The 14,761-nt window shown below is 52.4% G+C and overlaps 1 protein-coding gene across 1 annotated transcript in view; it reads right to left on the minus strand.

The window, feature by feature from the left end:
* The window catches only part of GPR156 (G protein-coupled receptor 156), a 15,195-nt gene extending 922 nt beyond the window's left edge, over positions 1 to 14,273 (minus strand). Inside the window, 9 exon segments of the mRNA XM_010013442.1 lie at positions 1 to 254; positions 868 to 1,026; positions 2,836 to 3,072; positions 6,245 to 6,340; positions 6,814 to 6,939; positions 7,879 to 7,989; positions 9,190 to 9,325; positions 11,581 to 11,717; positions 14,169 to 14,273. The exon segment at positions 1 to 254 is cut by the window's left edge and continues 19 nt beyond it. Of these exon segments, the coding sequence (XP_010011744.1) occupies positions 1 to 254; positions 868 to 1,026; positions 2,836 to 3,072; positions 6,245 to 6,340; positions 6,814 to 6,939; positions 7,879 to 7,989; positions 9,190 to 9,325; positions 11,581 to 11,717; positions 14,169 to 14,273 (1,361 nt within the window).
* Positions 14,274 to 14,761: the final 488 nt, after the last annotated feature.

Consider the following 14,761-nt stretch of genomic DNA (forward strand, 5'->3'; position numbering starts at 1 on the left):
ACATGCTTCTGGAGGTCCTGGGTGTTGCTGCAAAGAGGCGATGTACCCAGCAAGCAGGGAGGCTGACACCCATCTTGCTCCGGATCCAGGGGGCAGCAGTCACCCCGCACATCCCCACACTGCCCTGTGCTCCGGGTGCAGGGAGCTGGCGGCATCGCACGGGGGTCGCAGCCGCTCTCCGCAGACATCAGCCTCATCAGCTTCTCCTTGGCGCTGCTCACTTGCTCCTGCAGGCTCTCAATCACGGCGTTTTTCTGCGTCAAACACACACACACCCATCAAGCATCAAGCACCAGGTAGAGGGCACAAAACACCGCCTGGTGCTGTCAGAAAGCTAATCACCCTGCTCTGCATGGAGAGGCGCCCTGAGGCAGCGCAGCAGCAGGCCTGCAAGAGCCCCACTGGCAACGTGTGTGACCTCGTCCTCCCAAAGCTCCCCAGATGTGGGTGCAGGAAGCCTGTGAGTGCACTGGGGCAGGCAGCTCTATGAGCCAGCGTGCTCCTGGCTGTGCAGTGCAGGCGAGGGAGCAGGAGGCTGGAGGCTTTCCTGAGATAGAGCATCTCCCCTCTAAATTAACCACTTTTAACTGGGCTGTGGGAACCAGGCTCTCCTGCTCTTCTCCCTGTGTGGTGGTGGGTTTTTTTCCCTTGAAACCCTCCAGATTATGCTTACATTTTGGTGCTTCGGGGCGCAGAGCGCTATGACAAAACAAAGCAGCTCTTCCCCTCTGGAGGGAAGAAGCAGGAGGGGGATTGCCAGTGTGGACGGGGTTGTTAGGAAGGGCTTCCCACCCTGCAAAGCCTTCAACCCATGAAAAGGAAGGGGAGAAGCCAGCGAGGCTGAGGGAGGCCAGCAGAGCCCTGTACCTCGGTGAGCAGCCGCTTCATGGAGTTTTTCTCCCCTATTAGCTGATAAAGCTGCTCCTCACTGTACACCGAGCGGCAGCTCCTGCTTGGGCTGGTGAAGTATTTTGCCATGTGGCTCATGGTTTGGCTTTCTTCTTCAAAGGCTTTCCACTGCCTGAGCTGGGGAGAAGAGGAGGGCGTTATCCGCAAGGCATGCACGGCCTCTGCCGACACGGCGGGAGGCAGGCGCAGCTCCAGCACCAAGGAGACAAAGGGATGGAGAGGGGAAGACAAAGGCAGGGTGTGATGGAGGAGCGGACATGGGCAGCAGGAGACACGGCAGTGACACTGAGAGCCTCCCACCCATCTGAGCCCTTCCCTGTCCCTGGCTCCAGCTTTTAATGCAGAGAGGGTCAGCGCCTGCCTGCACTGCAACCTCTGAGCACACTGTTAAAAGCCCACTCCCTCTTCTCCCCTCTCCCTGACTGTGTGACAAACAAAGACTGTGTCACATACACCTTCTCATCCCCGAATCACCAGTGACAAGCTGAAAACCAGCAATGCTTAGTATCTGCTTTCTCATCTAGTGTCTGCCTTGCGCAGCCAAGCCCTAGCTGCTTATTGATCTTGGATGAGCAATAGAAGAGCAAGCCTATTAGGAAAAATAAGCTGATGAATTAAAAGATCCAAGTTAAATAAAATGCCCAAGGCCCCCAGGCTACAGCAGAAAAATGGCACAGGCAGAGTACAAGCACAGCTCGTCAGCTCCTCTGCCCTCACTCTGAGAGACCTCACGCTTGACAGAGCATCACCACCAGGCATGGTGTTTGTCAGGGGAGGTTTGGATCCTGCTCCCAAGGGCTGCTCATCCAGTCGGTTGGGACCCTGCAGTTAAACTGCACCAGCTGAGGTAGGAGGGCACCTCTGGAGATCATCTAGTCCAACCACCCTGCTCAAGCAAGGTCAGCTGGAGCAGACTGTCCAGGACCATGTCCAGCTGGCTCTTGAATACCTCCAAGGATGGAGACCCCACAATCTCCCTGGGCAACCTGCTCCAGTGCTTTGCAACTTCCACAGAAAAAAACCAAACCATAACAAAACCAAAACAAAAAGGTTTTCTGATGTTTAAATAGAATTTCCTGTGTTTCAGTTTGTGCCCTTCATTCCCTGTCCCATCAGCGGACACCACTGAGAAAAGCCTGGCTCCCCCTTCCCTACTCCACCCCCATCAGTATTTATACACACTGCTGAGATCCCCCAAGCCCTCTCTTACACAGATGTGCTCTTTCTTCAGCTTTACCTCTTCCTCCCTTTCTCACCTCATTTCCTTGAGTCCAAATATGAAACTGAGTAAACAACTGTTTCCTCTCCCTGTAACAATGGGAGAATTTTTCCCACTAATGTTGTGGCCAGGCACCAGGCTGCTCCTGGAGGACACAGGAAGCAGAAGAACCTCACCTCTCCACAAAAGGCTTCCTTCAAACATCCCCGTGTCCTCCTCCTCACTTGTGGCAAACCCCAGCTTCCTTCTCCAAGAGCAGAGAGGACAGCCTTCCCTGGGGACCACCAGCCACAAAGACTCTGAGCCCGGCTCCATCCCTGCCATGGGCAGAAACCCTTGGTGGGAGTGAGTGCATGGGGTATGAGAAGACAACTGTATGAAGGACAGATCCCACTACCTATATAGGGGAGGAGGAGGGCAGCAGCTGCTTTGCCTCCACGTGTGCCCTCTGTATGGCTGCTACCTATGGCATGCTCTTGCAGGATGGGTGTCTGAGCAGCCCCTCTGCAATGCCCCTGTACTTCATGGAGTCTCAAGGGACTTGCCTGGGGAAGCAGAGCCACGAGGGGCTTGGAGGATGAGGTGTGCAGGTAAGCCCAGGCATTTGCAGAAAGCAGCAGAAAAATAAGCAGTTTGGGCCACATGTTCTTAATGTCCAAACCCATGCCTGTTTCCAGGCAGGTGGTGGGACAGACATGACAGTGTACCTGCGGGACAAAGATGAAGCAGTTGATCGTGGTTGTACAGACAAAGATGCCTCCAGAGGTAAAACCAAACAGCAAGTTGTGCCAAGCACGGAAGAAGCGGTGAACTAAGCAGACAGTGCTGGCAGCCAGGAAAACGAGGTTGACCCCAATGATGAGCGTCAAGGACTGGTTGACTGGCGGGGAGCTGACGTTGTCGGTCAGACCGGCCAAGTAGGTCCCATACAGCAGGAGGATGCTCTGGAAGCAGAAAAGAGAGGTTTCCAGAGTGTGGAATATTACAGCCTGATGGTGCCAACCCCCACATCCTGCCGAGCCCGGTGAGCTCAGATACATTCGGTGCCATCCTAATTAATGCTCTTTGATCTATAATGCAGCCCTTCAGTGCGCAGTGGTGACGCTGTGGCAAACGCCCCGCGTGCTGCTGCGGGTCAGAAGTGGGGCTGGGGAGGGAGGGCAGGAGCGAGGGTGCTGGCAGGCCCTGGGGGTCCTGACAGAGGGGCACGAGGAGCTGAGGGGGTCAGGTCAGAAGGTGATGCCACAGAGCAGGGCATGGCTGGGAGAGGAAAGATGTGAAAACCCTCCTTGGGCAGCGTGGAGCACGAGCAGCAAAGACAGATAGCAAGAGACAGAGATCTGTGTGGGGATGCAGTGGTGCCGTCAAGAAGCAGTGACATACCTCTGAAGGAGCAGGAAGGAGATTCAGAAGGACATTCAGGAGGAAAAAGCAAGGCAGGAGAAGCGGAGGTTTAGTCTGGAGGGAAGAGGATGTACTTGGCTCCTCTTTAAATAGAAATCCAGGAAACTAGCAGGTGCAATCCTACTCCCTTCCCTTGGCTGTTTCCTGCCTGACCCTAGCAGCAGTGACAGAGGCTAGAGAAGTGCACTGTACACAGAAGCCCTCTCTCCCCTGGAGCAGCTCACTCATTTCAGAGCAGGCTTCCTTGCTGCGCTGCCCCTCAAGTGTCCCACATGTGCATCTTTCCAGTGTGCCCAGGATTAAACTACCCAACAGGATGAATCCCTCCTTTCCCAGAGCATGCTGTCAGGAAATGCCAAGTATTTTTTGCCCGCCTCTGTAGCACAAGGCATGGTCTGCCTTCAGAATCATAGAATCACGGAATGGTTCAGGTTGGAAAGGACCTTAAGATCATACAGTTCCAACCCCCCCCTGCCATGGGCAGAGATGTCTCACACTAGACCATATCACCCAAGGCTCTGTCCAGCCTGGCCATCTAAAAAAATCCCTGCTCTTGCAAGGACCCAGAATGCAGGGAACAGGATTCCTACATTACTCCTGTGCTACCCAGTAAATTTAACCTTACCAGGATGAAAAAAGTTGGCCTTTTACTAAGAGATGTTGAATTGTTATTTGGGAATTGAGCAGTGCTTTGTGACCTATGGTGCAAATGTTCTGCAGATCCTTCAGGACCTCTCCATGCTGCTGTGGCTGCTTGATGACCACGATGGCCACTGCCAGGGAAAAAGTCTGGAGGGACACTCTTACAGGCAAAAGAGATTCATGTCCATGGTCTTTGGTGAGACTCCCAACTTGAGAGCACCACGAATTCTCAAGGGAGGTTGTAGTAGTGAGATATGCCTCACTGGAAACTAGGCTGATGTCCATCCCTGCTTCATAGAATCCACACTGGATCATAACCGCAGTCACCATGGAACACCTCCAAGTACATGGCCAAAGGCAAGCTAACTCTTAATCCCTGAGCAAGAAAACATCCAGCACCAAAGTCGCATTAAAATTCATACAATCTATCTGGGACACAGACAGCAGCACTGCTGTCTAGTGAACCAGAACTTTCAGTAAGCACAGCACTAAGGTGTTTGTTTGTTTGTTTGTCTTAATCTTGAGCAGAGAACTTTGTTCCTAATCCCAGGCATGTCCTTGGCCAATCATTTCTGTTCATTGCTTTGGGCCAGGAAAACCAGCATAATAAACTGAGCGGTTTCAGAAAAGGCTGAGCACATTAATGCTGTGGAAGCTAGTAAGTGCTATGTACACACAGAGATAGAGCCTCCTCTCACACGAGTGTAAATCCAGATTAACTCCAGAGAAACCACTAAAGAAACAACTCCAGTAGGATCAGGTTGAACACGATGCTAATGAAGAGTACCTGGGACCGGCAAAGGTGAAGCAGTTTTGTAGGAGCTGTAGGTGAAAGCATTACCTGTCCAAAGCCTAATACAAACTGTGGACAAAATGAGAGGTGAAGACACAGCAGCAAAGGCTGGGGAATGCCTGCAGTCCCTAGCATCCCAAGGACCTTTAAGAGCAGCATAGACTTTTAAATGAAGTGTAGTGGGGAAAAGGGCTTGGCCATTTGGCGAAGTCTCTTTCTGCTCTTTTTCCTACAATTTTGGGGAGATGGTCAATGGCCTACAAGGGTGCTGGAGAGGGACTCTTCACCAGGGACTGTAGTGATAGGACAAGGGGTGATGGGTTCAAACTGAAACAAGGGAAGTTCAGGTTACATATAAGGAAGAAGTTCTTTACTGTGAGGGTGCTGAGGTGCTGGCACAGGTTGCCCATAGAAGTGTTCAAGGCGAGGTTGGACAGACCCTTGGGGGACATGGTCTAGTGTGAGGTGTCCCATGGCAGGGAGTTGGGACTGGATGATATTAAGCTTCTTTCCAACCCAAACCATTCTATATTACACTGAGTCAGAAAGGAACTGCCTGTACTGCACGCAGAGATGGAGCCATTCCCAAAGAAAGGCTGTGATCTCAGAAGCTTCATCAACATCAGCTTTCTGAAATGTGTCCAGCCTCTGCCAACCCAGGGACACATGAGACCACAGATAATTACAGTGATAATTATACCTACATAGTTACATCAGTACAAATAACTCTCCTGGAATAAGAATGGCCACGAGCAGAGCTACACCAGTTAAAGTGTACCTCAGTGGTATAATTTAGCTGATACACATCCTGTACAGGTAGGCACCAAGCACTTGTCATCAGCACTTCCTTGATTTGGAGTCAGAGGACTTAGGGGCTGAGCCACAGAGTGCATCTCTGCAGTGGACAATCACCTGAGGCCTTATGGGAAAAGTGTGCTTTAGAAAATAGTAAAACACAAGTTTTAAGAAGGGAGATGGATGAGGCATGGGAGAGTTGCAGGGAGAGAACTGGAGAGACAGTATGTGCACAGTGTACATGAAAGAGATGGTGAAGCAGGGAAAAAGTGGCTAACAGCTTTTACAAGGGAATGCAAGAAAACATCCAGATGGGAAGGACTGGAGATGGGAGGGCTTTCGAGATGAACAGGAGTACCTGGAATCTGCAATAGGCACATAGCTTAGGCAGTCAGCGAAACTACAAACACTGCTAAACGGTTCAGGCTGTAAGGCTGGAAGAGGAGAGATACAATGGAAGAATCAATAAAGAGGTTACATACCTTAAACCCTAAAATGAGAATGAGCCAAAGATCGGAATAAAGAGATGCGCAGGACTGTACCCAGCTCACTGAGCAGGTCATGCCTTTCTCTGTCGCCTAGGAGGCAAGGGAAAGGCAGGAGTGAAGGCTGCTGCCCTGGCCTGGGAGCAGGCACAGACCCTTGGCCAGATAGGTGTACACATCTGAGCAGGTCTCCTCTGTAAATTCCTAAGAGGAATGGCCAGAGCTGGTGCTGCCAGGGGCAGAGGATTAAAGCAAGGGAGATTTGGACACTCTGCTGCCAAAAGGGCTGGTTAAACTTTTCCCTAAAGCATCTGCAGATGCCATGGACCTCTCCTGTGTCACCCAGGTGACCTCTACAGGCCTGGAAATTTTGCAGCAGACCCTCATCTCTATAATAGACTGGACATAAACCCAACCCAGAGTACCCAGAAGGCTTTCTGGCTTGTTTTCTTTCTATGTTTTTAAACAGCACCTCCAAACACCTGACCATCCACTAACTTTGTCCAGAGAGATCAGATCAGGCAGGACACAGTGCAACCTTCCACTGTCCCTCCTCACCCTCTTACCCGGAGCGAGACACTGAGGCTTTGGAAGCACTGGACTGGATCAGAGAATACCCATGTCAAGAGCAACACGGCGTCCGCCAGCACCAACACTGCCACCATTGCCAGCAGCTGGAGGTCTTTGATAATCTGCAAATGCAAGAAGTAAACACTACCATGGGGGGCAAATGGACACCAGTGACCTCCATCCCCTTTTGGGTATCTTTCTGGTTGTTTCTTCCAAGGCATACATCCATCCTAATACTTCTCCCAGGGTGGAGTCCAGTGGCTCGCCTACATCAAGTCAGCCACAAGATCTCTGTCTCCCTTGGAGACCTAACCAGGTTAACCAACAGCCCTCTGATGGTGGGGCTAGCTGGTAAATGCTCTCCAAAACAAGAGCATCATTCCTTATGCTCATATCACAAGTGGAGATGAAAAGGGTGGGGGAAAAATGCTGGTAGGAATATAATTGTGCAAGTTTAACGCAGATCCTGGTGCCTTAGGAATGGGAGTACTTGCTGGTACCCAGTTCTCCTCATCTCACCTTTCATCTGAGACTTAATTTTTCACTGTTGGAAAGTGGCCACCAAAAGCTGTACAGGCACTGTCATGCACACAAATTCATATCTAGGTGGCTCTCGTTTCCCTCCCAGCTGCTGTATCCCCTTCCTTCAGTGCTGCAGAGGAGTACCCAGCTCTCTTCAAGAGGAGCCCAGATGCCCCTGAGCATACCTGCTTTATTTTCACCCCACAAAACCCATCAGCCCAGAGCTGGACACAAACAGTGGTGTGTAGTGTAATGAAGGCACGTGGCCAATGTAAAATGAGAACAAGATCTCTCTTGGTGATGGGGCTGGGACTCCACCAGGGAACAGGCAGCCTGGTAAAGCACTTGCTTGTCTGCAGCATGGAAAAGCTCCTGTCTCACTGTGCAGGGATAGATGAAGAGCCCATGCCCAGCCAGGTGTGAAACGAGCGCTGTGACAGCAGCACCCATCCTCATCACATGCTGCTGTTCCCTGCTACCCACATCTGCCTGGGGCTTGCCCCTGTACCCCCGCCCGTCCCCAGGTGCTGTGTACTCACCACCCGCTTGTCCGGCACCCGCTGGGTGAACACCCTGTAGAGCCGCCAGCTCTTGCCCAGGACAGGGCCAAACACCAGTGAGGTCCCCACGCAGAGCAGGCAGAGCCGAACCTGCCGAGGCAGAGCGAGGGGCTGAGGGGGCAGCTCGCAGGGACACCCGCACCCTCCCACCCAGGGGTGCAATCAACATGGGTGCACATGTGCCTGTGGCCTTCTGGAGGGTCGCATCGGGCACTAGAAAGCTGGCCATAGGGTGAAATGAGTTAAAAGCCACGTATTGCCCCTCTGCTCTGCTCTGGTGAGACCCCACCTGCGGCCAACTCTGGAGTCCTCAGTACTGGAAAGACATGGACCTGCTGGAGAGGGTCCAGAGGAGGGACACAAAACTGATCAGAGGTATGGAGCATCTGTACTGTGAGGAAAGGCTGAGAGTTGGGGCTGTTCAGCTGCAGAAGAGGAAACTCCAGGGAGACGTTATTGCAGCCTTTCAGTTCTTAGAAGGGCCTGTTGCAATAGGACATGGGGTGATGGTTTTAAACTAAAAGAGGGGAGATTCAGGCTGGATGTGAGGAAAAAATTCCTTATAGTAAGGGTTGTAAAACACTGGCACAGGTTTCCCAGAGAGGTGGTGGATGCCCCATCCCTGGAGACATTCAAGGCCAGGCTGAATGTGGGTCTGGGGAATGTGGTTCTGGGCAACCTGACCTCCTTGAAGATGTCCCTGCTCATTGCAGGGGGGTTGCACTAGGTGAGCTTTGAGGGTCCCTTCCAACCCAAACCATTCTGTGATTCTATTCCTCCACAGGCATAACTGCTGCTGCCTTTTCCTCCCCACCGTGAGAGGCTCCTCCTTGTTGGAGAGGCAGGCAGGGAGAGGCAGGCAAATGGCGAGCAGCAGGGGCACAGAGGGTCCCAGCACCAATAAATCACCAATAAATGGCACTTCCATTAATTCCCCTCAGCCCAGCAGCTGAGCAGGATGGTAGGGGCTGCTCTCTTTCAGTCCCCAGTGTGGCAGGGTGGCTGCCCCAGGTCAGCACATGGGGGTTCATCACACAGGGCAGTTTTGATCAAGATCTGTTGTGTAGCCAAGAATCACACCCGCAACTGGGGCTTGCACAGACAGCAAAGGCCATTCAGATGGGAAGTAACCAGTTGTGTTTTGTGTATGTGGAAACCACAGCCCAGCCAAATGTGCCCAGCAGTGAGGTGGTGACAGGCTGCAGCCGAGAGAGAGCATGCACAAACATGTATGTACATGCACATGTGTGGATGCATGAAGGCACCCAGTCCAGCAAACCTCCTCCTCACCTGAATAAGCTTTTCCACCGAGTCTCCGGATGGCAGGCTCTGCTCCTGAATCCCAAAGAGGTAAGCACTAGTGTAAGTCAAGCCACTGCCGAGCAGGGTCACAATGTTCAGATTGGGACTGGACATCTTCACGATCCTCCAGGAAACAAAGAAGGGAAGGTGGTTATAGTTACTGAGCGTCATGACCTGGCAGCACAGGGGGAAGGTCCCCTTACAGGGATGATGATGGCCATAAGGGATGCTGACACACTGTCTCCTCCCAGGCCCTGCTCTTCACACCTCCCTCCTCCAGAAGCTCAGCCATGGCTCCATGGGACATACCCTATCATCCCCTTTAAGGAGGGCTTCCCTCTCCTTAAAGCATTCATTTTGCCCTACTCCACTACTCCTATAGGACAGCAAGATCCCTTCTCCCCGGAGCAGACAGATACAAGGCTTGCCCCATGGCACCTCTAACCCTTGCATGGTTCTGTGGCACATAAAAGCATCCCTGAGGCAGCTTCAGCCAGTGTCTTTATGGACAAGACTGTGCTGTGGCCACACATCCCCACAGCAGCACAGAGCCAGGGGAAGCAATGTCCCATGGCCATGCAGGTGGCACACAGCACAGCGCCCAGCTCTGCCCCCTGGATTCAAGGCCAACATCTTCCTCCAGTATCCTCTGCTGTAAAGGAGCAGAAATGGAAAAACCTCACCAAAGCAGCCAGGGTGATTGTCCCCAACAGCTTGGGTACAGTAGCTACAAATGCCTCCAGGAACAGGCTCTTCCCACTGCTCCTTCCTTGGAGGATATACCTCCACCCTCAGCACAGCCACAATGTTAGGAAGCTGCCAGCAATGTTCAGGTTACAGCTTCCGCTCTGTAATTTCACCCCATCACTCATAATCCTGTAACTGTATTCAGGGAGGGGAGAATCGACCCACCAATCTCTCTCGACCTGTCACCCCTCTCCAGCAAGCCCATCAAATGAAAGCTGTAGCTCCTGCCATCCCCCTGTGTAGCTCCATCCCTTCTGCTGCTAAGTCATTTCACTTCTTTACCCTTCAGCTCCTTGCTGGCTTGCAGCCTCACAGACGCAGAGCCTGGGACTCAACCTGGCTTTCTCCTTCCCTGCCTTCCTTGCTGTGCTGGGAAAGATACTCATCAGTTCACCCTCTCAGCTACACAGTGAATAAGGCCTCCTTTACCCTCCCAGGTTCAGTAGACAGACCAGTATTTATTTGCTGCAGTGCAAATAAATAACACACATTCATTACAGCTTCCTCTGAGAATACTTTCAGGGGTCTAAATAATTTGGTAATCAGTTAAGGTGGTCACCAAACCCAGCACCCCTCTGCTTCAGTAAATCAAGTGCTTGAGGCTGGGATGCAGGTCATGCAGCTACTGCACCGCTGCAGGCATAGGGCTCGTTAGAAACCTTTAGGAGAAGGACCCTCCTGAATGCATGGTGGTTAGAAGGAACATTAAGTTCCTTAACTCAACCAGAGCACTGAAACAGCAGCAGCCCAGCCTGCACACAGACCTACATCTCTGTGCAAAACGACAGCACACGGAGCACAAAGGCTTTTCCAGGTCAAGCTTGGAAAAGGGGTGTATCCTGGGGGGGAAATGTAGTTGAGAGACCAAGGGACCAATGAAGCTGCGGAGAAGGTGGCAAGAAGGCAGGAGAGACATCCAGAACTGCTGAGGAAGGCTAAGCACTGGCTGAGGCAGTTTGAGCTATGCAGAACTGCAGAGCCTTCTGCTTGATTTATGCTGCATTCAGGGGAGCAGGACTGTTTACATCCTTTGTACAGACTGAACAGCACCAAGGAAAGGCTGCACTTCAACACCAGCTTCTCTTACCAATTGGAGATCATGTTCCCCGCCAATATGGACAACCACCAAGATGAAAAAAAGTTAGCAATAACTTCAAACTACAAGTGGCCCAACAGCAGGAAGGACATGTGCACACTGCAGAAAGCATGTTGTTCATGGAGTTGTGCTGCTCAAACTGATGCTCTCAGGACTGCAGAGTGGGGAAAGAGACCAAGTCTCTTTCTGCTCAGTCCTGTTGATGGTTCTATTGAACAGCATGTCTGGAATGAGATCATGCACTGCTGCCTGTGCCAAACCGGAGGGCATCCACGCACTCTCTTGTCCACAGCTCCCTGCCTTTGGGAGGAAAGGAGCAGTCCAAGCAGGACTGTCTTCACCAGTGAACAACACTGGGTGTGATGGAGAAAGCTGCAATATCCCTGGAATTGCCCTTGCTTGCTCCATTTGGCTCCCTCAGTCTGTTACCATCCTGACCCTTAGCTGGCCATTAGCTCAGAGCCTGGTCCTGAAGGAGCCTGACCCCACTGCTCCAGCTCAGGGGAACTCTCACAGCACAAGAGGGAAGTCCTTACCTGTTTTTCCTGAAGCGAATGGTGAAGACAAGAAAGAAGAGTGCCAGCAGGACTCCTCCAGTCAGGAATGTCCACACAACTCCCAGAAGAGCAGCAGAGAAGGATGGGGAGCTCTTCCCACTGCGGTCAGAAGATGTCTGCACGAGGGAAAAGAGATGAGGAGGAAGAGGATATTGCTGACATCACTGCACCAGACCAAGACTCATAGGCAGGGCTAGTGAGATGTGTGTAGACAGGACACATACTCTGCCACTTGCTGAGTGCACAGGAGGAGAGGGCAGAGCAGAAGCCTTCATCTTAAGGCCACCTAGCCAAATCCATAATGAACCTGTACAAGTGACTCTGAAACCTCAGGCAATCCTGCTTGTGGGAGGGAGGAAAAGAGACGACAGTTCCCCCACTGTCCTTCTCTGGAGAAAGACCCCGGTTTGTAGCACACTGCTTTGGGAATTGAGCAGCGCATCCTTGGCTCCCACCCTCACCCCTACATGCCGCAGTTACCCAACCAACTGGGAGTCAACAGCAGAGCTGCTGGTGCAGGAGGCACAGAGAAGGGAGTGGGACACTGTTTGTCAGCTGAGTTAGACAGTGACACACTGGGCTGGGCTCCTCCTCTCCCTGCTGGTCCTTGCTAGACAACAGCTGAAAACTGGCTTTTGAGGGACACTCCCAGCGCAGGTGTGAAGAAGGCACCTCTCCCCTTGCACACAGGCAACCTTATGGGTTTACATCTCCATTTGAAACACTCTCTGCTATCTCCCTATTAACATAGGCTGGATAAAATGATCCTGTGTGAAACAAGAAACCTATTTCCGCTGTGGATCTAAAATACACCAGTGTTTTTAACAGGGTCGGCATGTGTGGGTTGGTTCACACATAGTAAAGTATTACTTTCACTTAACTTCCCTTTAAGGGGAAGGAAGATGACAGATACTGGGCTGTCACACACCTCCTCACTAACTTCTCTGGTGCTTTCTCAGGTATTCCAGTTCACCTGCATGCAATTTCTATGGCAGGAGACTATTTTTCCTGACAGCTGCTACTGCCCCAGACTTTCAGTTCTTCCCTCAAGGTCTGAGCTGTTTCTGCTTCCAGCCTTGCTGGAAAAAATCTGCAGGAAGAAGACAGTTGTTTCAAGCCAATGCCTTGTCTCCCCTTCCCCAGCTGAGCTCCTTTTCCTCTGGGTAAGCAAGAACATGGCACAGCCTGGAGAATTAAAGCCAACACATAATTCTTAAATCAAAAACGTGTCATTGCCACGTGAGCACAGGCGATCCATGGGCTCCTGCTAGCCCACATGCTGGAGTCACTCTGCTCTCAGGGTAAGGCAAGCCCCTGGCTGGGAGACACAGCCAGCCAAGAGCTGCTGCATTATGCTGGGATACAGCTGTGTGCTCAGCCCTGCTTTGAAGCAGTGTGAAGGGATCCATGGGGATTCATCTCTGTCCTGCAAACCACTCCCCACCTCCTCTCCCCATTCCCTAGGGGGTCTTTTGGCTTTCTGGGAGATAAAGACTGCACCACACAGTGGAGGTGGCCAGCAAGGTTGGTCCCCCTCCCCTTACACCAGGACCTGCCATGAAAAACCCATCATTTGGCAAGAATCAGGACCATCTTCCCTCCTGCCTGGAGCTGATGGGGCTGATCTGGGCTGGTAGGAGGCTGTAATGCCATCCTATTTCTGTGTCCTTCATGGTCAAGCCCATGAGCAGCACCTGGCTTTTGCCAGCAAGACGAGCAGAGCAGACTCGGCATCCCAGGGCTCCCACACTTCACTCCCAGCTGCACCCACCAGCAGCATCTTTCCAGCTCTGGCCGCTGCTGAAAGCATTACTGCACCCTTTTCCCAGGAACCACCCAAGCATCAGAAACGCCTCTGTGGTTTTCACCTTTCCTTTCCAAACACATACATCCTGTCCCCCCTCAAACACTGTTTCCCTGGATGTTGATGCTACTTGAAGTTGATGGAGCGCTTTGTTTGCCACTGACCTGAGTAAATTCTGGCCCTAGCAGGGGGAAAGTTAATTGTAAAGCAGCTGCCTGAGCCAGAGGAGCCAAGCAGCTTATGGTCTTCTAATTAAAGGCCCATGGCTCTGCAGGACTTGGTGAAGAACCAGGCGGGCCAAGCCTTGCTGGTCCATCCAGCAACCTCATGCAGAGCCAACTGCAACTAAGTGCATCCCAGTGTCATTTCTACTGACTTAGTGGTAGGGGGAGGTACCACTTATTATAGATGATGACTTTTAATTAAATCCGGCTCTGTTCACATTTGAAAAGCACTTTGAAGTTCCAGTGAATGGTAAAGGTCAAGGGCAGAGGAAGCATCCCAGGCCACTCCTAAGCAGCCGTCACGCTGGGCAACGCATGGGAGGGCTGCTTGACAGAACTTGGCTGTTGTGGCTGCTTCCTCACCTTCTGGCTAACTGCTGGGTGTCATCTAGACAGGGCTTGTCTTGGAGGCCACCCCAGGAGGTGACAGCATGCTGCCTGTGGCTTGACACCTGTGCCTCCCTCTCCATCCCTCCACCAAAATCCACTCCTTGTGGAGCAAACCTCTGCCAAGAGTGCTCCCCTGCCTCTGTACATACCACTGTGACAGTGCAGAGCTCCTGCAGCGCCCGCTGATGCTGCTCCTGGCTGCCAAAACTGGAGCTGCCATTGCAGAGCTGAGAGCAGTTGAATCCTGGCTCCATAGCACATCCTCAGCCGTCATCCAGCCGTACCTTCACCCCTGCCAGAAGGACGAGGGTCAGCTTTCTCCAACAAGAGGAAGCCTTTGTTGTATACCACATCTCCCCCCATCAGCAGGGCACAAGGAAGGGGTCCAGCAGCCCAGGGCTGAGCTTACCCCGACTGATGCAGCGCACATCCAGAGGCAGGACAAGGGAGCACCCCCCTCCCGCCGTCCCTTGGGGGATCCTCTGCAGCGAGGCGAGTCAGCACAGGGTACGCGTTCCCACGGAGCACAGTGGCATCCCAGACCCTGCTGGACCACCCTGCAGAGCAATACACAGCAGGGTCACAGCAGCCCCTGGCCCCTACACCCCAGTTGAGGACCCAAAACCAGGAGCTGTGCTGGTCTGAGCTGGAGCGTGTCACCTGGCACCCCGAGCTTGACGCAGCTTTCCTCTGCCAACCCATCTCCCCACACCAGTGTGATTTCAGGACATATCTCCACAGG

Source organism: Nestor notabilis, unplaced genomic scaffold, assembly GCF_000696875.1.
Source record: "Nestor notabilis isolate BGI_N333 unplaced genomic scaffold, ASM69687v1 scaffold17434, whole genome shotgun sequence".
Classification (NCBI taxonomy): Eukaryota; Metazoa; Chordata; class Aves; order Psittaciformes; family Psittacidae; genus Nestor; species Nestor notabilis.